Source organism: Juglans regia, chromosome 16, assembly GCF_001411555.2.
Source record: "Juglans regia cultivar Chandler chromosome 16, Walnut 2.0, whole genome shotgun sequence".
In the NCBI taxonomy this organism is placed as follows: domain Eukaryota; kingdom Viridiplantae; phylum Streptophyta; class Magnoliopsida; order Fagales; family Juglandaceae; genus Juglans; species Juglans regia.
Genome location: NC_049916.1, coordinates 24,918,148 through 24,940,480, shown reverse-complemented (window position 1 = coordinate 24,940,480; position 22,333 = coordinate 24,918,148). Strand labels below are relative to the sequence as shown.

Genomic DNA, 22,333 nt, shown 5'->3' with positions numbered 1-22,333 from the left:
GTAATTCGAGGATTGGAGGTATAGAAATAAATAACAAATAAATAAATAGAAATAAATATAGACACAGAAATTTACGTGGTTCGGCATAAAAGCCTACGTCCACCAGTTATTTGAGGGCGAAATCCACTATAATGGATATTTTACAATCTCTCATAGTTTACATATCTCACAATACAATGGAAGAATTTAGAGAATATTATTTGGAGTCGCTCTGTATGGTAGAATTTGTATGTAAGGAGCTTCTGTAGAGAGCCTCTAGAGAGTTGTCTGATTTGTGGGGGATCTCCTCATACATATAGAGGTCAATTTCTTTGATTGGGTCCAACTTGCCTTGTAAAACATTTTTCTTGTAGAAATCCGAGTCTCTTTCCTTTTAGGAGTCTGTTTGTCTTTCCTCTTAGGAGCCTGAATCAACTTGTCCTATCTTTTTTATTTTATCTTTTAGTTTGATTTTCGGTTTTATTTTGAGGCTAAATTATAGGTTGCTGATTTGACCCATACAGATGCCCGCAATTCTTAAAGGCAATTTGCTGGACAAAAAGACCTTGAGAATCTTTAAGTCAATAATTTGCATAATAAATTTTAAAAATTAATCTCTGGTTTCTTGTTTGGTCCTGAATTTTTTATTTTTTACTAAGCGGTGAATAGCTCAACTTGAAGAGATAGATAAGAAATGTATTCGATCGCATTAGGTGTGAGCACAAAACTCTGCTTTGACGGAAAATGTATTCGACCGCATTAGATATGAGCATAAAGCTATGTTTGGGCGAGAGATGTACTTTATAAAGTACAAAGGTGAAGAAAACTAACTACAAAGTGAAATAAACTTTATAAATAAAATTATCACATGTCGAATTGCGTTACACATCTTCCCTGCAAAATTATGAACACAACTCAAGGACAGACACCCCTGCAGAACATATATACACGATCTACATATTGCTTGCACATCTCGACAAGAAACACAAGCTATTGCAGACAACACATACATGCACATTTTACAACGTTCTTAACTGACATGATGCCCAGATAACTTGTCCTTGATCTTCTCCATCATACTTTTCTTCTCATGTTCCTGGTGTTCGGATCCAGTGGTTGTGGTTGTACTAGAAATCTCTGTGGTGTTGGAGTGCGAGTGTTCGTCCTTGTGCTTTCCACTGGTTAGCTTTTCCTTTATTTTCTCCTTTAAACCCTTCTTCTTCCTTCTTCTACCTTCCCCACTCTCACCCTCCCCACCTTGACCTTGTGATCCGTCATCCTCATACTGCAATTGACACCAAACATAGAGAGACGACCACAGAAAAAAAGAAAACAAAAATATAGATTATCTGCAATTAGCGTCATTTAAATATGTTCTACTCACCGAGCCAGAGCTGGAGCTACTGGAGCGAGAAACCTCCTCATGCTGCTGCTTCTGCTCCTGCTCCTGCTGATCATCATGCTCACCTGCAGCACCACCACCACCACCACCACCTGTGGTAATCTCCTTCTCCGTTGTTGCAGCTAGCGTTTCGGGCTCGACAGCCACACCTTTAAGTTGAACGGGATTCCCATATTCATCAGTTAATCGGACCGGGTTGCCATGTTCGTCGGTGAGCTGAATTCGGTTGCCATCCTTATCTAGTATTTGAGCCATTTTTGCAATAGCAGGTTTGAGCTAAGGCTACTAGCTTGAGCTTTTAGTTTTAGATGAAAGGTGGAAGATGGGATATAGTCGGAGAAGAAGTGTGTATTTTTTGCATGTAACAAGGATTTCACAAGTGTCTTTACTGGGAAACTGCAAAAGAGCCACGAAGGGTACTGCCAACTTAGCCACGAGAAGGCACGTACTCGTCTCCGGAGTGACAAATGTTGATGGCTCTGGCTTTTGGGTAAGGATGAATAATGCAACTCGGATAAGAAAGCTTGCTAACATCTGCAAAAATGTCCATTTTCACGGTAAGATGGTAACCTCAAAATCAAGAAAGAAATTATGGAATTGAAACCACTCTTGTGGTCCCATTTCCCTCTTCCTTTTACCATTTTTTCCTTTTTTTTTTGGTTGCTTTGAACTCTCTGATTGTTAGAGGGTGATATCATGTTGGGATCTTCATCCCTATTTTTATCCTTTGTTTGTATGCTGATTGATATTCCTATCAATTGAGTATATATTTAAAGACCCAAAAAAAAAACTTGCCTCTAGGATTTAATTAAAAAAAAAAAGAAAAAAGTGAAAGTATACATCGACAAGATATCGAATTATCGGTCTATTGCCTAGCCCTCTTCCACTAATGCGCACAAGGGAAGTAAGTGGGCATGACGTTGTCCTTTTGGCAGATCCATACAGAAGCCCATCTGGATCAAATCATATATTTGTCAATGCATGAACAAATTGATATGTACAAAGTAAGAATCTGATCACTACTACTTTTTTTCCTTCTTATATTGAATTTATCTTCTATAGATTTTTTTTACAGCCTAACTCCTCAACCTAATGCTGTTGAGACTTCAGCGTGTATGCAGTAGTAGATTTTTCATCACAACATCTTGTTGATAGACATCTTGCAATTCCTCCTCCAACTGAGATTGTAGGGATCCCACACTGAAATCTGTATGCAAAAACAATACTGAGTTTCAACATTGAGAAGTGTTTTTGGACGTGCATATGGAACGAGATTTTTAAGTGTTTGAACTTGATACTTTCAATTCCACAAAGAAGCACAAGCAAGGCAAGAGACAATTTTCAGTGATGTGTATAGACTAAGCAACACATAAGAGATGGAGAGGCTCACCGCAGCTTAGAATTTGCTCATTCTTTGCTTGATTTCACCCGGAAGAACCCCTTCTTTCTAGTAGAGTGATTCTCTGACAAGGCTTTAGAATCCTTTGAGCCAAATGAGAAGTGCTGCCTCAAGAAAGGCTTCCCCAAGGAGTCTTTCAAGCTGGAACTGCGAAACATCTTGGAACCCTTCCCTTGGCATCCACTATTTTTCAAGCGATCAAGGACAAAAGAATTACCATCAAGATAGGTATCCACAACTTGGTTCCTCGATCTCTTATTTCTAGCCTCCAAATCCATTTCAGCTTTCAGTGCTTTTTCAGAAAATTTCAGGGTCTGCTTCTCCCCAAAAGTACAAACTGGGCAAGCTGGGTCATACTTGCTAATTTCAGGAGTCATATTCTCCAAACACTCAGCATGATAAACATGCCCACAAGTTAGCACAGCAACTACAGAAAGCTCATTATTGGAAATAATTTTTTTATCACTCCATGACGATTGCTCAGTCAAGAGCTTCGAGCAAACCCCACATCTTTGTAGATCAACAGAGGAAGAAGTAGAAAGTCGGCTACTGGATCGGGTTAACTTCTCGTAATTAAAGCCAAAGAAATCACTATCGAAAGACCACCTTTCTCTACGAGAAGTGGCCATGAGACCATTGAAGGCATGCATAGACCAGCCATCAGAAGAGCCCCCACGGGAGCCCCTAGCCGATTCATTGCTTGGGAGCACTGGCCTTTCTTCAGAAACTGAGTAGCTGTCGGGCCCTTCTTTGGAAACTGAGTAGCTGTCTGGTGACTTGAATCCAAGGATTTGGCTATCAGATACTTGCCTTGAAAGCAGGTGTCCGGGAGAACGTCTGGGCCACCTTGACGTGGTAGAGCTCGCAGGAGGCAGATGGGATGACAAAGGGGACGACAACAAGTATGAAGTAGAAGGCATTGCAAGTGACGGCTTAAAAGGAGATGGAAATGAACCTGTTGGAGATTCCTTCACCTGCATTATGATCGAGAAATGTGAAGAGAAAAGTTAAATTAGGGTATAACAAGAATGACAGAATCACAAAATCATTCCAGAAAGCGGCCTCTACTAGATAAGCTCTACCTGCTCCAAACTCAAGCCCATAGAAATATTCCTTGAAAATGATTGATCTGACAATAGACACAGAAAAAAAGATTAGTCACATCAAAGGTACTGAAGGTCAAAATCTACAACCAAAAAGCCAGAGAGGGAGGGAGGGAGGGGAGGGGAGGGTGGAGAAGAGGGAACACTGGAGAGGTCATCATTTTGATAGGTAACAGATCTCATTGTCCTAGTTGTTTAGTGCGCTATTTTAGTAAGGTTTTAGGAAAAAGATCCATGAAAATCCAAAATCCTAAAGAATCTCCCTTCGTTAGGACTCCATGAAAACCAGCTTCTTGGGGAAAGGAAAATGAAAACAGGTTTTTCCTACAGAGCTAAAAAATTCAACATCATCTCTATGTTTGATATGGAGTTAAACATCACTATACAATAAGACATAAAGTAAATGTTTGCATAAAAGTAACCACCGAGGATCAAAGAAGCCTGCCTAGTAGTCAACAACTTTTGGGCATCTACACGAAAGTCTAGTTTTTGCCTGTCTTCGCTGACTCCATCTACCAATTTCTCCCTCTCAAGAAATATGAAATCTAATTCACCATCTTTCTATACACAAATTGGGATATTATAAAATAAAAAATAAAATAAAATTCTCCCCCTTAAATCCCCAATATTCTTGTTGGTTCATTCCATTGTGGCATGGATCAAGTCGCATTTGAGATTAGCTTGATACAATTTATAATGACCCAAGAAAAGTTTGGGCCTATACTCTTTTTTTTTTTTTTTTTGTATCAGTACATGTGAGCCTATACTAAAAAAGGACTAGTCAAAATTATAATTGTGAAGAAGGAATAGAACATATGCATTACACCTATTTGATAAAATGCCACACAGAGGTTTTTACTTCTCAGAAATTCTCTTTTGATTTCATACTTCCTCAATACAAATAGCCAAAGGCTAGTACAGTATTTATAGGCTTTATTGAGCCTATATTTCAAACGAGAATATAATAGAGAAAATTACATATTTGCATGTATTTGGTTACAAGAATCATTCTAGATCTTTCCACACTATTCCACCAAGTCTGTTATGCATTTCTGTTGGGATTTGGCTGTGGAAGCTTCTGTTGAGGCAGAGTCACTATTTGCTCTATTAAATTGGATCTCCTTTAAATCATTATAAGAACCAACTTCCTATACACAATCTTAGGTATTACATTCCTAAGCCTTCCACTAGCTTGATTTCTATCACCAAGCTATAATGATCTCCTGAGATAACAATTGAATCAAAAGCTTCTCTTTATTTCCAGTGTCGTAACCCATAAATATGTCACTCCAAAAATAAGAGAGGAATAAAAATGCATAAGAAACTAAATCTTCATATATAATCGATAAGAAAATAGTTGAATCTTTCAAAGAGCGTATCTAACAAACATTAAAAGATCTTAATATTCCCAATTGAACAAGGGATTCACTTAAAATATTAAACCATAGGCAGTAACTTATGTGGGACGATATCTTCAACCGGACTGGTATAGCATGGGTAATGCCTACAAGAGTAATGGATATTTTCAGGCGTTGGAGTGGTCTTCAGAGTAATGCTCATATTTCTTCAGGGTGGAAAAGGATTCCTCATTGTATTATGTGGTGCCTTTGGATGGAGCGAAATGGTAGGTGTTTTGAAGATCGGGAGCATTCCTTGGATGAGTTGAAGAGATTCTTTTTCAACACCTTATTTTACTGGGCTTCTATTATCATTTGTAACGAGACTACTTTTCATAATTTGCTTGTATCTTTATCTAGTTCCTAGTGGTTGCTAGGCGTTTTCCATGTATATTTTCTGTGTATTTGGGCTATGCTTATTGTTATTACAATAAAATTATATTTTTACATATAAAAAAAAAAAAACCTTACACACTGCGCCATTTAAAAAAAAAATGGCTCTCTCTCACATCTACAGTAAAGCAAGAAAATTGATTTTATATACGTCAGATTGCATATACAAGAAACTCAATAAAACATCATAGGAAATGCAATTAAACTTAAAGAGCTGCCATTGTGAAGGTACCTGAAGCAGGAGTTCTCACTTGCCCAGCAGTTCCTTCAGAATTTGGAGACTTCTGCCATGCACATCTTTGAAAATATTCCACTGGACTCCCATCGTCAGCATATGATGGCTCATATTTAATTCGCAATCGACCATTCCGGTCTACCCCATCTGAGAAGCAACCCATAGAAATCTCTTCACCAGCTACTCGCCCTGGGTTATCCCATTGAAAGCTCCATGTCGGAGAATACTGAACATTCCTATGCAAATTTTCCCCTCTCCATCCATTTGGTGGAGTGTTATCTCTAGCAGGAACACAACAAGCAGACCCCATAATCAATGACACCACACCTTTTTAAGTTCTAATAGCAATCGCACAACCATCCTCGCATTCTCCAAAGTTCAAACTCAACTAATTATCCAGATACCACTACTCTACAAGGAAGTCCAAAGCAAAAATAAATAAATAAATAGCCCATCAACAATATGATAAAGAACACAAGAATCAGCGTGCAAAACGAACAATTAAAAAGAAATCGCCTCAAGGATGTGTTTTAGATGGAGAAAACAAATTTGAGAAAATTACTACAATTTGATTAACAAATTAAATTGACATCGTAGAGTGAGTCCAAATCAGAAACCCCAAAAATAGCAATAGAAACAAAAGCTAATAGAATTTCAAACACTGCAGAGCTCAGGGAGATCCGAGATTACAGCTTAAAAAGCGAACTTCACAGTCAAAATCAGGTAACGTTGTGAAAAACACAGAAATCAAACAAAGTACGTGAGATTACAAAAAAAAAAAAAAAAAGCCTAAAGTCATGGGATTCGATAATCAATATCTATACATACATATATGTAATCAGCTTAAATATAACGTCATCGGAGAGAAGATTACTCCGTACTCGAACATTCAAAACCCGAACCAGACGTAATTGAACCGTACCTTTCTTTTCAGAGCCCAAACGGTCAAAGCTTAGAGAGACAGGTATGGGCCAGTTGCTCTTCCTTATACGTTGGGGAAGACATGAGAAGGGGAGGGGGAAGTGAAGTGGTGTTAGACGGGCGTTTATAACGACGTCCCAATGTGTTGTTGGTCACTTACGATCTGTCGGGAGCCGTTAATTTTAACGACGTTTTCTAACGCAGGGGTGAGGGGGGTTTTGCCCACGTTAATTTTAACTTTTCTTTTTCTTTTGGCTGGCTCACTGGCTCTACCTCATCCTGCGAGCGGAATTTTTTTTTTTTATATATATATTTTAATACTTTTAAATATTTAAAAAAAAAATTTACAACATCATTAAAAATTATTTTCTTAATCATTAAATAAAAAAATTAAAAAAAAATAAAAATTCCAGCGAAAAGAACAGCATTTTTCTTCTCTTTTTTGCCTTTTCATTTCTTTAAATTATTTGCAGCCGTAAACAGATACGGACAAGAATAAATTCAGATAATTTGTGTCAGAATTAAAATTAATATTTATCACTCAAATTTTTATGTGATGGTATTTGAAAAAAAAAAAGATATATAAATAACATCTTATAAATAGCACTTGGAAGTCTCAAATTCGGTAGACAATGAATCCTTTTCCATTCATACAAACTCATTGTATCGATGAAGAAACTGCAGATAGAGGACAACCATGATGATGATCATATATGTTATAAACAGCCATGGCTTCGAGAACAAACAAAGTTAAGAGGACGACTCGAACATTTTATAGAAGTTGAGCTAGGTTGAACTGTGTTGGCAGAGATTAGGAATGCTTGGCACGTAAAGATCATCAGCACTTGGCTATTTGTCCTAAAATGCATGCATGAAAGGCCTCCGCCCTTCGACTGCAAAGATTTGGATGGATTAATGAGAGAGACAGAGAAAGGATAGGAATGGTGTTTGACCTTTTCAAATTATGGGATTTTTTTATGACCGTTAGTTAGTTGGTAGTGCCCAAAACAAGGAGCCAAACCCAACAAAAGAATCATGTCCACAGTAAAAATCATCTCTTTCCCTCCAATTCAATCCAAGAAAAACAGTAACAGAACGTGAAGGAAAAACCCATCACAAATATACCAAAACAGACTCTTTTTCAAGACCAATTTTTTAGTTTCTTCTCCATGCATTCTGCTCACCTCCTCACCCAGGAGGGATGGAGATCATAGGAAAGAAACCAAGAAACTTGCACACATCCAATCTCTTTCTATACTCCTTTCCATCACCATTTCCATCGTCGATGGCTACTCTCCTGGTCCTTATCTACGCCTTTTTTACCGCCTCTACCACCGCCTTTTCAGCCTTCGCTCCCTTCGTTCCCCAGGACAACTTCCTCATTGACTCCGGCGCCGATAAATTAGCCTCCCTTCCTGATGGAAGAGTGTTCAGAACCGAAGAGCAATCCAAGCAATTCTTAGAAGCCATGGATGAAATCAAGGTTTCAGTGGAGAAGGCCGATGTTCCTTCGCCCATTTACTTATCGGCAAGAATCTTTGTCCAAGAAGCCATTTACTCCTTCCCCTTGTCTCGGCCCAGCTGGCATTGGGTTCGCCTCCATTTCTATCCCCTTCAAAACGACCAATTCGACCTCAAGATTGCCACGTTCTCTGTCAGCACCGATAAGTACGTGCTTCTCCACAGCTTTAATATGAACAACAGCTCAAAACACGTCCTCAAGGAGTTCCTTCTCAACGTGACCGAGCCACATTTATCGATCAAGTTCGTGCCCATGAAGAATTCCGCTGCTTTCATTAACGCCATTGAGGTGGTTGCGGCACCCGATGAGCTGATCACCGATGTCGCCAACGAGCTTTCGCCTGTCGGCGAAGTTTCGGGGCTATCCACATACGCTTACCAAACCATGTACCGGCTTAATATGGGAGGACCCCTCATCACCTCCGGAAACGATACTCTCGGGAGGACTTGGCAGCCTGATGAGTCGTACCTTAAGTCCAGAAACCTGGCAAAGAGCGTCTCCGTTTCGACCACCATAGTCAAGTACCCCGAGGGAGTGACGCCCTTGATCGCGCCACAAACGATGTATGCTTCCGCTGTTGAAATGGCTGATGCCAAGGTCAGTCGGCCTAATTTCAACGTGACATGGAACTTTGAGGCAGACCCGGGTTTTGGGTACCTAATTCGGCTTCATTTTTGTGACATCGTGAGCAAAGCGCTCAATAACCTCTATTTCGACGTCTACATTAATGGGGAAATGGCGATATCTGATTTGGATTTGTCACACAACTTGAATGGTTTGGCACTGGCTTACTATAAGGATATTGTGGTTAATGCTTCCTTGATGGCTAACGGACTAACTGTCCAAATTGGTCCTTCTAAATTGGGTTCCGGTGATTTGAACGCCATTTTGAACGGTCTAGAGATCTTGAAAATCAGCAGTTCGGTGAACAGTCTTGACGGAGAATTCGGAGTTGATGGAAGCATGGCTGCTGACGGGAGCAACCGCAGTAAGGTTGCTGCAGTCGGGTTTGCGATGATGTTCGGAGCCTTCATTGGTCTTGGTGCAATGGTAATGAAATGGCACAAGAGGCCTCCAGACTGGCAGAAGAGAAACAGCTTCTCTTCATGGTTGCTCCCTCTTCATGCTAGTGACACCAGCTTCATGACAAGCAAGAACTCCATGGGGTCTCACAAGAGCAACTTTTACTCCTCAACTATGGGATTAGGCCGGTACTTCTCATTCACGGAATTGCAGGAGGCAACCAAGAATTTCGATTCCAATGCAGTAATTGGCGTTGGTGGATTTGGAAATGTGTATATCGGGGAGATCGACGATGGGACAAAAGTGGCTGTCAAGCGAGGGAACCCTCAGTCGGAACAGGGCATTACAGAGTTCCAGACAGAGATTCAAATGTTGTCGAAGCTACGACACAGACATTTGGTCTCCCTGATAGGATACTGCGACGAAAACTCGGAAATGATATTGGTTTACGAGTACATGTCCAATGGTCCTTTCAGGGATCATTTGTATGGCAAGGATTTGCCCCCATTGTCGTGGAAGCAGAGGCTGGAGATCTGTATAGGCGCGGCTCGAGGGCTTCACTACCTTCACACTGGCACTGCACAGGGCATCATTCACCGTGATGTTAAGACCACTAACATTTTGCTCGATGAAAACTTCACCGCCAAGGTTGCCGATTTTGGGCTCTCAAAAGATACTCCAATGGGGCAAGGTCATGTGAGTACTGCAGTGAAAGGAAGCTTCGGGTACTTAGATCCTGAGTACTTCAGGAGGCAACAATTAACAGATAAATCGGACGTGTACTCATTCGGGGTGGTTTTGCTTGAGGTGCTCTGCGCAAGGCCCGCCATTAACCCAGCGCTCCCTAGGGAGCAAGTTAACTTGGCTGACTGGGCTATGCAATGGAAGAGAAAATGCTTGATTGACAAGATCATTGACCCCTTACTCGTTGGTTCCATTAATCCTGAATCCATGAAGAAGTTTGCCGAGGCTTCAGAGAAGTGCTTGGCTGAATATGGGGTGGACAGGCCGACAATGGGAGATGTGCTTTGGAACTTGGAGTTCGCTCTGCAGCTTCAAGAGACTTTTTCGCAAGAAAATGCTGAAGATGATAAAAGCAAAAGCAATTCCTCTGCCATTGTTGCCACCTCTCCTGCTGTTGTGACATCATCCACCACTGCTTCCAACTCTGATAGCCTTCTAGTCACTAATCCGGAAGAGCATGAGAGTCCAGCCCAAGCTCAGGCCATGAATGAGCATTCAGGAACAACGATGTTTTCCCAGTTTGCTAATCTCAATGGTAGATGATGATCATTGAAACATTGAGTGCTGGTCTATATCAGTACAGGTTTAAGCATCTGGTGCATGGAACTTCAATGCTGTTCTGATCCGCTTCATCATGGATAGGACATTTCAGCAGCAATTCCAAGCTCCTGTGCGCACGCTTCTCTCCTGAAAATGATCTGCAATGCTCGATGAAATGATTGTTCATCCACCTGCCTTTTTCGTTTCCAAATACCGTATGATTCATGTATTCAGTATAGGAAAGGTTGCATGCTTGCATGCATGCACAGATGCTCTCCTAGTAATCTTATACATTATCAATATTATATATTAGAGCATCATGTTTTTTTTGTACCATGCAAGTTAGAGATTGAATTTGTAAAAAAAGTTCAAAGGATAGTGATTCTTTTTTTTATTATTATTATTGCGTGCAAATTGATTTTTTATTTCTTGTTACGATAATGGACGTACGACCAGAAATTTCCATCAGTTTCTTCAGTCAATCTAAAGGTTTGCTTTCATATTCACAGTGTTTAATTACTTGAACAAGTGTTTTTCTTGCATTAAAGAATATGACATCAAGTTCTTGATTTGTTAATGTGAATCAAACAGTTCCCAAATAATTGAAGGATTTTGAACCCAATTAGGCAATTAAAACTGATTCTAGCTCTTTTGCAAAAATATTGAGTTATCCCTCTCAGTGGATACGCGTAGAAAAAAAAGACATTCAAAAGTTTTGGTCCCTAAAGTTTCAATTATAGATCAACGAAAAAATAAATAGAAAATCTCTATAGTATTATCACAGTGGAGAATGCTTTAGCCAAAAACAGATTATATAAAAGTAAATTCACAAACTAACATGGTTTGGTATGGTACGTTAGATTATAAAATTATTTTTATTTTAGAGTATATCTAACATATCACATGAAGTTACGTTTGTTTATGCGTTTACTTTTGTATAATATTTTTATAGCTGTCCAAAATTTAAAAATAAAAAAAATTTAAAAAAAATCCCATTTTGGATCAATTCATCAAAGGGATAAATCAGGCAATTTGTGTAACCCAAATTGGGAAACGTAAACGTATGATCATAGGCATTGGAATAAAGGAAAATCATCTTTAATTCTCTCCACCACGATTCTGTGTGCAAAGTTTTGAGGCATGACAAGGGAAAAAGGTCAATTTTCAGGGGATAAAGTGAGATGCTTTGTACAAAAAAATTAAAGGTAGGGGCTGCTGTTGAATGAACCAGAGGGAGTGTCGATAAGAATGTGGTCATGATGTCTCCATCTCTAACACGAACCAATTAAAAGCTGTGGATTCTATTTTTAGTCTCCAAAACCAGCCCACATTTTTCGAACCCCAAATGCAACTCCTACCCATGATTACGTGTGTGCTCTTATCCCCAGAGCTACCTTTCTGAACTTTATTACATCCACAAACTTTTTCTCTCTATTGCTCTGTTCTTTCTTTAAAGCCAACATGGAGAAAGATACTGGCAACATGATCATGAGGACCTTTGACATGGATGCATTCAGGACAAATCTTCCACAGAAGTAGGTTTGCATTGTTATTTTTCTTTTTCTTACTGAAGATGATTTGGTTGGAAGTTGGTACGTACGAGCCTGTTGGTATGGCTCAACATATATAATATGCAATATCATGTTGCACCTTCGTCTCATTTCCATCACATTTTGTTGATGAGTAATTTTACATATAACCGTAAAGTGCATAAACGTCGCGTAATTACTTTGAAAAAGAGTGAGATCTACAATTAAAAAATTAATTTTTTTCATGTGAACTCCGTGTCTTATTCATTTTTTTCAAAGCGATTATGCAACGGTCGTACAATTCACGATTGTAAATATATTTTCTCTTTGTTAATATGGTCCTATTTATTGAACATTAGATCAACTTTTGCTTTTCAAAAGTTGATGGGCAATTCCTTGTCAACATGGATATATAGCAGAATGAAGGATAGGATAGAACATTTTTCTTAAATTAATAGATGTTTTGACTTTCAGCAGGAGAGGACTACTGTCAAGGTATTGGAAGGAAGCCACCGTGCATTAATTTTCAAAGAAAACAAGGCCGATTCTGAAGTTTGATTCTCATAACCATGGATGAGCATCTTCTTCCACAGCCGACGAACAGCATTTTGGGAATCCGTGCTAAGAATTTAGCAAGCTAACTACATTGCTTCTTGATGCTCCAACCGGTTCATGACTTGCACCTTATGAATTCAAAAGAAAAAATATCAATTGCACATGAAAATTAGAAAATCACACTGTTGAAAATGAATGATTCAAATAGCTCCTGAGAATTATGGTCATTAATTAATTCAATGACCAGAGTTCATTTCAGGTCAATCTCCATCATTGCTACAGTACAGCTAGCTCTAACCCGTGTTAATATAGCTACGAAGAATACACATTGTTACTACTGTGTTAACAAATACAAGGGGGATAGAGAGAACAACTAATTCTATCTAACTCAAGCAAAAGGCTAAAAATCGAGACCTAAAGCAACCATTATGAGCTCCAAAAGAATCACCGTATCTTCCTAATGGTACGAAATTAGGATGTAAGATGCGCCCTTGATAATTAAGTCGAGTACTATTGCAACCTTTTCTTCTTGTTAATGCCCGGATCCTGATCGAGCATGAGAAAATCGTCTCCGTCATCAATCACTTCCAATTTATTGTGATTTCTAGCTCCTTCAGTAGCATTTGAAAAATCTTGAGCAGCAGCCCCGGGAACCTCACATACTTTCCTTTTCTTCCCAGAAGGAACAGTTCCCATCTCATCATTCTTTTCAGCCTCCACTGAAGAAGCTTGAGTCCATCCAGAGAGAAGCATTCCATCAGGTTCCTTTTCTTCATCAAATTCCTCTCTGCCAAAATAGAAATGCATGCAGAATTTACATATATGAACCAAATTCATGCACCCCCCCCCAAAATTATAGTTGTGAAACTTGTCAATTTAAACAAGCACTTCACACGTTAGATAGGAAGCTTATGCTCAACAGATACAATAAGTAAAGAAAAACCTGTGCTTGATATTGATATTGCACGTAAGTTCCTGTTTCAGATCTTCAACTGTGACAGTAACCCCACTAGTAATTGGAGAAGGAAGCTCAGACAGCACCTGAGATCAAAATTTAAAAAGAAAAAAAGAGAGAAAAAGGGGCACATCAAGAACAAAATGACAAGTGAAGACAAAAAAAAAAAAAAAAAGAAAGCAAGATATATACCTTCTCGAGATTGGCTGCATAATTTGCTACCATGTCTTCATCAAGATCATCACCAACTTCATAAAGAAGTGCTGACCCGTGCATAATAAGGGGAAAGTACATCCCAAGCTTGGCCTTAACAATCTTTTCCACAAAGTCACGCAACTTTGCATGACGAGTATTGATCTCGAGCTTTAGTGGTGTCTATTTTCAGTCATACCAAATGTGAGCATATTGTACTTGTGGATGATTAAAAGATAGTTAAATTTTAGGGGAGGGGAGAGAGATCTAAAATACCTCTGAACAAACATAGCAAGATTTGTTAGCTTCAAATGGTTCCACTGGCATCAGCAGCATCTTCCTCGTTGCATGCTCTAAACAATATGTCATCCTACATAACAAAGAGGAAATCAGTAAATATACAGATTTTTTTTTTTTTTGGGGGGGGGGGGTTAACTACTAATGCTATACATTAACCCATAAATGGTATCTCACCAATTAATAACGTGGTCAAAGGTGATAAAAATCTCCATACAAAAAAACTGACGTCCCTCATAAGCTCTTAATCAAAAAAATCTCAACAGCGGCATTTACATTATCCTTGGATTGACAATATTCCACTCATTCGACCAAATAAAAAAGTAAACGAACTTTGCAAATGGGGCCTTCCCCTCTAGCTTCAAGCCAACCAGAGCCAAAGTATTCAAATGAAAGACTATGAATTTACTCATGATATAATGTATACAGTATCTTCTTTTTCTTTTTACCAGCTGGGGGTTAGCAAAAGTTAAAGCATCCTCTTTTTTAAGCAGTATATACTGCCATGAATTCAGCTCCTAAATGCTCACTAACAAATGAGGACAGGAAGCCGCCACATGCAAATAACACACCCATCCAGAAAACCAAAGGCAAAAACATATTTTAAACGCAAACACACAAGATAGAAAGGAACAAAAACTGTGCACACCTATAATTTTTTGTATCACTTTGCAGCACCTTGATTGCCTCTATCACAATCAACCCAGCAATAATAGCATTCGTTGTTGCAATGGCATGTACAATATTACCAGCAATACCTTTAGCTTCAAAAAGGCTCTGCAAAGGGATGCCAAAAGAAGAAGCCCTTATATTTGCTGCAGCAGTAACAAATTCCACAGCTAACTGATCATCTTTGTCAAAAGTCAGGTTTCCAATCTCCTGCTTACCCCAACAGAAGAATACAAAATCAAAAAATAAAATCAGTTGTTGACATGGGAAAAATAAATCAAGTGGTTGAGAGCTTTATCCAAACACAGCAATGGTTCAAGCCAAACCTTCTCCCTCTTCATAAAAAATAGTTTGAAAGCCTCCAAAAAGATTCTTGAATTCTCCACAAGGCTCCATATATCCTGTGGATTCTTCATTCCCAGAGATGCCATGGCAGATACTGACAATGGATCATCTGTTGCACAGTTTTTATCCAAATTTCCATTCTGTTGAGCCAGGCCATTGGGCAGGACATCACTACTATAGATAGGTTTTGGTCTGGTACGGTTTTTCCATGTCTCTTCATTGGACAAAGCTACTTCAATATTATAACCAAACACATGATCATATATTCTCCTTCCATACTGATCAATGTCTTCATCTTTTCTACGTTCAAAAACATCTTCTGTTTGCTCTGATGAGCTAGCAACATCACTAGAACGCACATTTAAATCATTCTCCTGATTCTTGTCTCCAAATAACTTTCCGAAAAGTAGGTCCTTTGCCCATACAATACAGTGAACAAACTGCAAAATTTAAATAAAAAAATAACAATCGTCATAGACCAGCAGTTATGGAGAAGAAGTTTGTCATGCAAATGATTGAGCGATCAGTCATTTAACCCTTGTGACAAATGATCATTCATCTAATTAAGAACATAATTACTGTAAGCTGGTAGAAAGCACATCACATTCTGCATTTTTGAGTTTAACTGCTCAATCAGAATACAATGTATTTTCAAACAACTATATATTGAAAGTCTAAAATAAATGGCAGCCACAATAACTTAGGAGCTGCAAGTTAAAGCTTTCGTGTCCTTTGTAAAGGGAAGTTTCATTCCTAACAGATACTCATTTTCACAATATTTTTCTTGGTCCCATGGATGCCTCTCCACTGCATCATTTTGCCTGTCAAAATGATCCTACTACATGTCTTATTTTCGCATTATAGGAATTCTTGCATAAATACTCACTAATCTGAATAAATAATAGCTGCAAGTACTAACTCTATAAAAACGCAAATATATATTAAGGCACCATCTAGAGAAAAGGTATAGGTTCTAATTCACAGCTAACTACTGCCAACTAGAGGCTCCTATCTTCCAATACAAACATACAAAAGCAGCTACTCAAAAACCAAGCAGTAGCGAACGACTAAAAACATGAAATACCTTGGATGGAGTACTGGTAATGGTACAGACAGGATATGTTTTTGGGGCAGGTTTTGGCTGACACTCATAACACTCTGTTCTTCCCTTCACATGTACGGTTACCTGCACCCATGAAGTAAAAAAATGATCATAATAGATGGAGCATCAGCAATCTTGTATACTAAAAAATGAACTGCATGGAATAATTATCATACAATTGTTATAGAAAAGACTCTTCCTTGTGAACACAACAGATGCTACATATGTAGACAAAAAGTGTAAGTTTCCCTGATTAAAACATCTTCAGTGGAATAAGCAAGAGTCACCTCTTCCACGGATTGTGTGAATTAATGATCCACTTTGAATTTTGAGTGTGTGTATATACATACAGCCAATAAAATGACAAATGAAACAGAAAAAGTATCACCAAGGACATAATTGAATAAAGTCCATATTACAGACCTGTTTTAGTAAAAGATCAGAAAAAATGTTTCAAACCTTTATAAGACAGTAGATCACCTGTCCAAGGAAGCCAGTCGTCCCACTTTCAACCAAAGGAACTTCAGCTGCCAAGCATAGGCGATTCACATGTCGCCTTGCATCTAAGTTGTCAAGTCCATTCAGAACAACATTAAATTGTTTGAAGAAATCCACATTAAAGTCAGGATCCTTGACATTTGCATGATATGGTGTAATTTTTATGTGAGGCCTAAATTTTAAGACAGCTTCACGAGCAACCTGGTTGAAAATTCTATGAGAAGATCGTATAAAAGAAGTGTCAGTGCAAGACAAATGATGCAGGACTTTGGCGATGTACTTACTTTGGCCTTGGACTGCCCAACATGTGACTGTCGGAATAGAAATTGTCGGTTAAGGTTGCTCACTTCTATGGTGTCCATGTCAATCTGCAAGTTAATATTAAAAAAGGCACAGCAAAATTGTTAACAGAAACTCCAAAAAATATTATAATACAAACCTACATTATCGCCACAACCTCAGAAACCGCAACGGCAATAGCTCACTAGTCAGCCAATCAGAATTGTTAAATTAATAAATTATCCAGCACGAAAGCTGCTTACAATATAACACTGACTAAATCTCAACCGGAGGAAGGAGAAACAATATTGAATGGGAAGACTTCTTCATCTAATAGCTACACTAAGTTATATTAGATGGGTAATGTAGCAAAAAGCAGTGCTACTCCACATTTCTAATGTTTTTTTGACATAAAACCTCGCCAAGGTAGGACCATTCTATAATGACTCAGCTCAATAATTCTAAAGTAGGAATATTGATAATGTTTATTGGGCCTAAATTATATTTAATGGGCCATATTGGAAAAGCCCACGAGCGATAATTTTTTTAGGTTGATTAGCAACTTTAATTAAGCTCAATAACTAGGTTAAATCTCATTTATTATTTATTGAACGAGTTAGACTCCTTTTATAATTTAAAGATCGACAAGTAGAAATTTATTTTAATTTAAAATCATCACTAATTGAAGTTTTCTACACAATCTCATTCACTCTCAATCCTACATTAAATGAACTACTAGAGTATGTTTTTTATTTTATTTCAAACACACTAGGATTACAATTCTAGAATCCTCTTCACCTTAAAATTCCTAAACCCAACCCATACCATCACTCGCATAGTATAAAATCCTATAAATAGAGTCTCATGCACTGTACGTGCACCTACCTCTTCAAGCCTAGGTTTTTTTGTTTTTAGCTCTCTTTTTACCTTCAGCATGCCAAAAACAGCCTTGGTTCTCTCCCTATCTTTCCTTTTTTTCCTCTCACTAGAATTACAGTAAGGCTCTCTTTCTTTCTCTCCTATACTTTTGTAACTGCCCCAGATCTAAGCCTCCCTCGCGATTTCTCTTTCTTTCATTTTTCTCTCACCGAATACCACTAGGTTTCAATTATTCCCTCTGGAAAAAAAAAAAAAAATGGTATCCTTGAATAATTTGATAAATGCTTTTGAGACTAAATTACATTTTTTTCCCTTTCCACTTCTCAAGTGCGTGTGGGGATCTTGGTTCCTTTTATTCAGAGAGCGATTTATTCTTTCTTCACGGCTTTCCTCATATTGCATGTTTGTTTTCTCTCAACCATTTTACTCCATCGCACGACGTGATCGCTTACGTGTCGGAAATATTGGTTAGTACTACAAGGTAAGTAGCTTAATCATGAATTAGGATTAGCATATGTTAGCTAGTTATATATATTATTATTAAAGCCAGTTCTTTAGAAGCCATTGTTTATGTACCACGCATGTCATAATATTTGCAAACACATAATTCATCATGTTTCATTCCGCATATTATAGTTATGTATGTATTATGCATCTCTGTATCTCATGTTGCATAAGACATGTAAGCTTTCATAAGATCAAGTGTAAGATAAGTTCAGAACAGTTAATCAGATGGTCATTCCAATGCATGATACCAATGCGAATTTATGGATGGAGATGCAAGTCTAAAACCTAAGCATGGTCCACTATAGTATGCTAGAATACTATTAGCGACTCCCCTTGCGGCCACGGGATGTGGGGCCGGTGCACAACCTTGCACACAGAGTTAAGTGTGTGGGCCAGTAAGATAAGTCAGATAATTCAAGACAAATTATGCATGGCATAAGCATACGTATGAATGATCATGATTTTAAGTTCTCAACATGAAATATGTTATGAAAAACCTTATGTTAAGTATGTTTACATTATGATGGGTTTCTTACCAAGTCTTCACCTCATTTTAGTTTGTTTTATGTTTTTAAACCACCCCAGGTCATAATATTAATGAAGCTAGAGATGCAGGACGAGATTTAGTCCAGAGAGGCGTGACAGTAGCCTAGATCCTGTACAGAGATTTTAAGTCAGGTTCAATACTAGCACTCCGGTTTCCCCGAGAATTTCTAAAAATGACTTTATTCATAATTAGGGGAGTGGGGTGTTACACCTTCTGACCCACATGACAATCACATCCAAGGTTGAATTAGGTTCAACATACAAAACTTTGATTTCAGCCCAATACATCCCAACAAAGCCTGGCAAAACAATGGCAGCCAACAACAAAATCAAATTTGCACCTTATAGATGATCGAGAGAAGGGGATAGCACCACCAGACCAATTTCATAGATATCCTCGAGCAAGTTTTGATCACACATGGGCGAGACCTCCAAAAAGACCCTCACCACTAAGACAAACAAGATCTACACTGAACTCATTTATGATCACCATCTTAGGCATTATTATTAATGCACTAGTGCCACTTAGCCCTGTAGCTGGAAACCATCACATCCACCAAAGTTAAGATCCAAGTACGCTACCCTTGCTAATGTCATTAATACCACTAACACAGAGGCAACAGCACTGCCACAATCTCTGACAACCCTCAGCAACTAAAACAGCGACCAACTTTGCCTCTCTCTCTCTCTCTCTCTCTCCCAACACCCATCTATGGTTCACGCAATGACACAGACAACAAAGTAACAGTACATGACGTACGAATTCCTACCATGTCTAAAAAAATCTTAAAAGACTTGAAATAAGAAGATTTCACAATCCTGTGATGAACTGTCAGGGGTCATACAACTAGTTTAGTCCCGGATATGTGCATCACCATAAATCAGTTGGTTCAACTGCTATTGAAGTTTAACATCTCAAACTTGGCCACATTTGTCCACAACTACCCCACCTACCCAAACATTTTCTGTTAAGTACATCTTCCAAACTACTAATGAAAGGAAAAAAAAAAAAAAAGATTAATATACAGAAACTCGATCCCATAAATTTCTTGATCGTATATGATATAGCATGAAAGGGGAGAGATTGTAAGTAGCATGGGAATTTTTTCCCTTCTTGTCCTTGATTACAAGAGGAATAATTAGTACAGTCATAAAAACGATAGTTAATTAAGAATTTTGTGGTATAAATTATAGTTATAAAAAATAGATTTTGTAATAAAAGGAAGTTCCCAGACCTTACCTTAGAAGTTCCCATAAACAGCATAAAGGAACCCTAAGCAAGTACTAAACCCCGCGACAACGAACACATAAACTTCAATCAAGTAGCAAATTAAGGTTTTTTTGTCCATTAATCCGTATCAATTTTGTTTGATAAGTTAATCCGTATAAATTAAACACTAGAACCCTTCCCCACCTCCGAAATAACAAAACCCCTGTAAAAGTTTCAGAAATGAAAATACGAAATAGCTCATTCGTAATTGTTCCTCGAAGAAATAATAATGAAAAAAAAAAACAACTGACGATGTGAATGTCTTGGAAACCAGACAAAGCAAGAGTCTTAAGCAGCTCGCAGCCAATTCCACCTGCCCCAACCATAAGCACTTTTGCGCCCTACAAAACCCAAAAAGCCAATAATACCTCGATCAGCGAATGGAAACATCTTTGAAGTCGAAGCAAATTTTTTTTTTTTTTTTTTTGGGGGGGGGATCTTCCGGTTACCTTTAGAGCAGAGAACTGTTGCTGGGAAGCCATTGGAGAGGAAGAAGAGAGGGACGATGATGAGCGACTTGGAAATTGGAATACAAAATGTTAATATTATACAGCATGAGAGAAATTGTGGGGAATCGAAAGCGGGACGTGAGAGAGAAGGTGGTGCTGGTGGTGGGTAGAATCTAAGAGGTCGTGACCATGGCCTTCGTGGAAAGCAGCAGCTACGCAGTCGCAGAGGCGCCAAAATTACATAAAAATAAAATTTCTAGATAGAGAGCGAAGCAAATCACTCTCTCTCTCTCTCTCTCGGAATTCACTGTCAGTGATCTACGAGGTGGGTGTTTGGCAGCAGCCTGCCTTCGTGATTTAAGGCTAGTTTTGTTATTTTATTATTATTATTTACTAATTATATTATTATTTTTTATTATTTAATATTATATTTGTTTTTACTATTTACAGAATATCTGAAATCATCTCATTAACTCAATCTTTATCTGTTGGCAATAAATAAATTATGGAACGATATATATTTTTTATCAAAATCTTATGTTCAGTCATTTTTACTAGGGGTGGCAATATGTAACATAACCCGTTAATCCAATACAAACACGACACGATAAAAAGCGAGTTAGGGTTTAACCTTAACAGATTCGGATCAAAACTGGTTGATTTGTTAAGACACGATTGCTTAACAGATCACTAACGAGTTAACCCGTTATGACCTGTTAAAAAAATTAAATTTATCTTTATACCCTTAGACCCAAAGGGTAAGGAGGACACTCCACTTCCTTCTTCAAGTTTTAAATTTGTTTAAATCTGTGTTTTTAATTTTTTATTATATTTAAGATTGTAATATTAATATATTTACATTGTATGTTTTGTTTATTATATTTGAAATGTAATTTTAATAATAAATATTATTATAAATTGTGGGGATCATATTTGTTTGGATTATAATTTTAGATTTGTAGTTAATTTTTCATTTTTTATTCCTTGAAATATACACACATTTAATTAGAGAAATAATATTTATAGTCATAAGACATGGAGTACATAAGTAATGTATATTCCTTTTAAAAAAATAAATAAATATGTAATTTATATGAAAATTTTAATTTTTTGAAATAACAAATCTTATTCTTTTTTAAAAAGAATACGCGATACTTATACAATTTATAAATATATCTAGCATTATTATTTCAATTAATATATTTTATCATGTTTTTGCTTTTTTTCTTAACTATTTTATACTTGAAGAAAGCTCACTAGTGGGACGAATATCCCTACAAATAGTCGGGGCCGTATATGCCATGTTCATATTCATTAATCCGATTCCTCAAATAAAAAATTTGAGATCGAACATCCCGCCCCCCCTTATTAATAAAAAAATTCATTAATATCTTTTAAATAGTAATAATTTTAAAGTTTTGTGACTTATTTTTAAGAAAAATTCTATCTTCAAGCTAATACATAGCAAAAATCTAATAAAGTGATAAATAAATTTAAAATTTTACTATTTAAATAGTGTGTACAATGTACTATATATACTAGTTTGAGAACATAATAATTTTATTTTTAAATTCTTTAGATAATTTTTTTAAAGGAAGATGAT

At 37.6% G+C, this 22,333-nt stretch overlaps 4 protein-coding genes across 6 annotated transcripts; 1 reads left to right on the top strand and 3 right to left on the bottom strand.

The window, feature by feature from the left end:
• Positions 1 to 800: 800 nt before the first annotated feature.
• Positions 801 to 1,951, bottom strand: LOC109013340 (embryogenic cell protein 40). The gene is made up of 2 exons (XM_035686527.1): positions 1,364 to 1,951; positions 801 to 1,264 (listed from the first exon to the last, which is right to left on the bottom strand). The coding sequence occupies exons 1-2, from the start codon at positions 1,634 to 1,636 to the stop codon at positions 1,010 to 1,012; spliced, it is 528 nt and encodes a 175-aa protein (XP_035542420.1). The 5' UTR covers positions 1,637 to 1,951; the 3' UTR covers positions 801 to 1,009.
• A 211-nt stretch (positions 1,952 to 2,162) lies between these two features.
• On the bottom strand, positions 2,163 to 6,935 carry LOC109013339. 2 transcript variants are annotated; one of them, XM_035686525.1, is made up of 5 exons: positions 6,831 to 6,935; positions 5,906 to 6,319; positions 3,863 to 3,909; positions 2,772 to 3,754; positions 2,163 to 2,588 (listed from the first exon to the last, which is right to left on the bottom strand). In XM_035686525.1, exons 2-4 carry the CDS (start codon positions 6,216 to 6,218, stop codon positions 2,789 to 2,791), a joined length of 1,326 nt encoding a protein of 441 aa, XP_035542418.1. In that variant the 5' UTR covers positions 6,219 to 6,319; positions 6,831 to 6,935; the 3' UTR covers positions 2,163 to 2,588; positions 2,772 to 2,788. The 2 variants fall into 2 exon arrangements, with proteins under 2 accessions (XP_035542418.1, XP_035542419.1); XM_035686526.1 differs by having other exon boundaries at positions 5,906 to 6,314; positions 6,831 to 6,933.
• Positions 6,936 to 7,920: 985 nt separating this feature from the next.
• On the top strand, positions 7,921 to 11,093 carry LOC109013336 (probable receptor-like protein kinase At2g21480). The gene has a single exon (XM_035686732.1). It carries the CDS (start codon positions 8,031 to 8,033, stop codon positions 10,659 to 10,661), a length of 2,631 nt encoding a protein of 876 aa, XP_035542625.1. The 5' UTR covers positions 7,921 to 8,030; the 3' UTR covers positions 10,662 to 11,093.
• Positions 11,094 to 12,925: 1,832 nt separating this feature from the next.
• LOC108980840 (SUMO-activating enzyme subunit 2) lies at positions 12,926 to 21,065 on the bottom strand. 2 transcript variants are annotated; one of them, XM_018951860.2, is made up of 11 exons: positions 20,731 to 21,065; positions 20,533 to 20,622; positions 17,085 to 17,168; positions 16,783 to 17,001; positions 16,285 to 16,386; positions 15,182 to 15,640; positions 14,836 to 15,065; positions 14,166 to 14,259; positions 13,890 to 14,072; positions 13,686 to 13,783; positions 12,926 to 13,529 (listed from the first exon to the last, which is right to left on the bottom strand). In XM_018951860.2, exons 1-11 carry the CDS (start codon positions 20,761 to 20,763, stop codon positions 13,253 to 13,255), a joined length of 1,869 nt encoding a protein of 622 aa, XP_018807405.2. In that variant the 5' UTR covers positions 20,764 to 21,065; the 3' UTR covers positions 12,926 to 13,252. The 2 variants fall into 2 exon arrangements, with proteins under 2 accessions (XP_018807405.2, XP_018807404.2); XM_018951859.2 differs by having other exon boundaries at positions 16,762 to 17,001; positions 20,731 to 21,055.
• Positions 21,066 to 22,333: the final 1,268 nt, after the last annotated feature.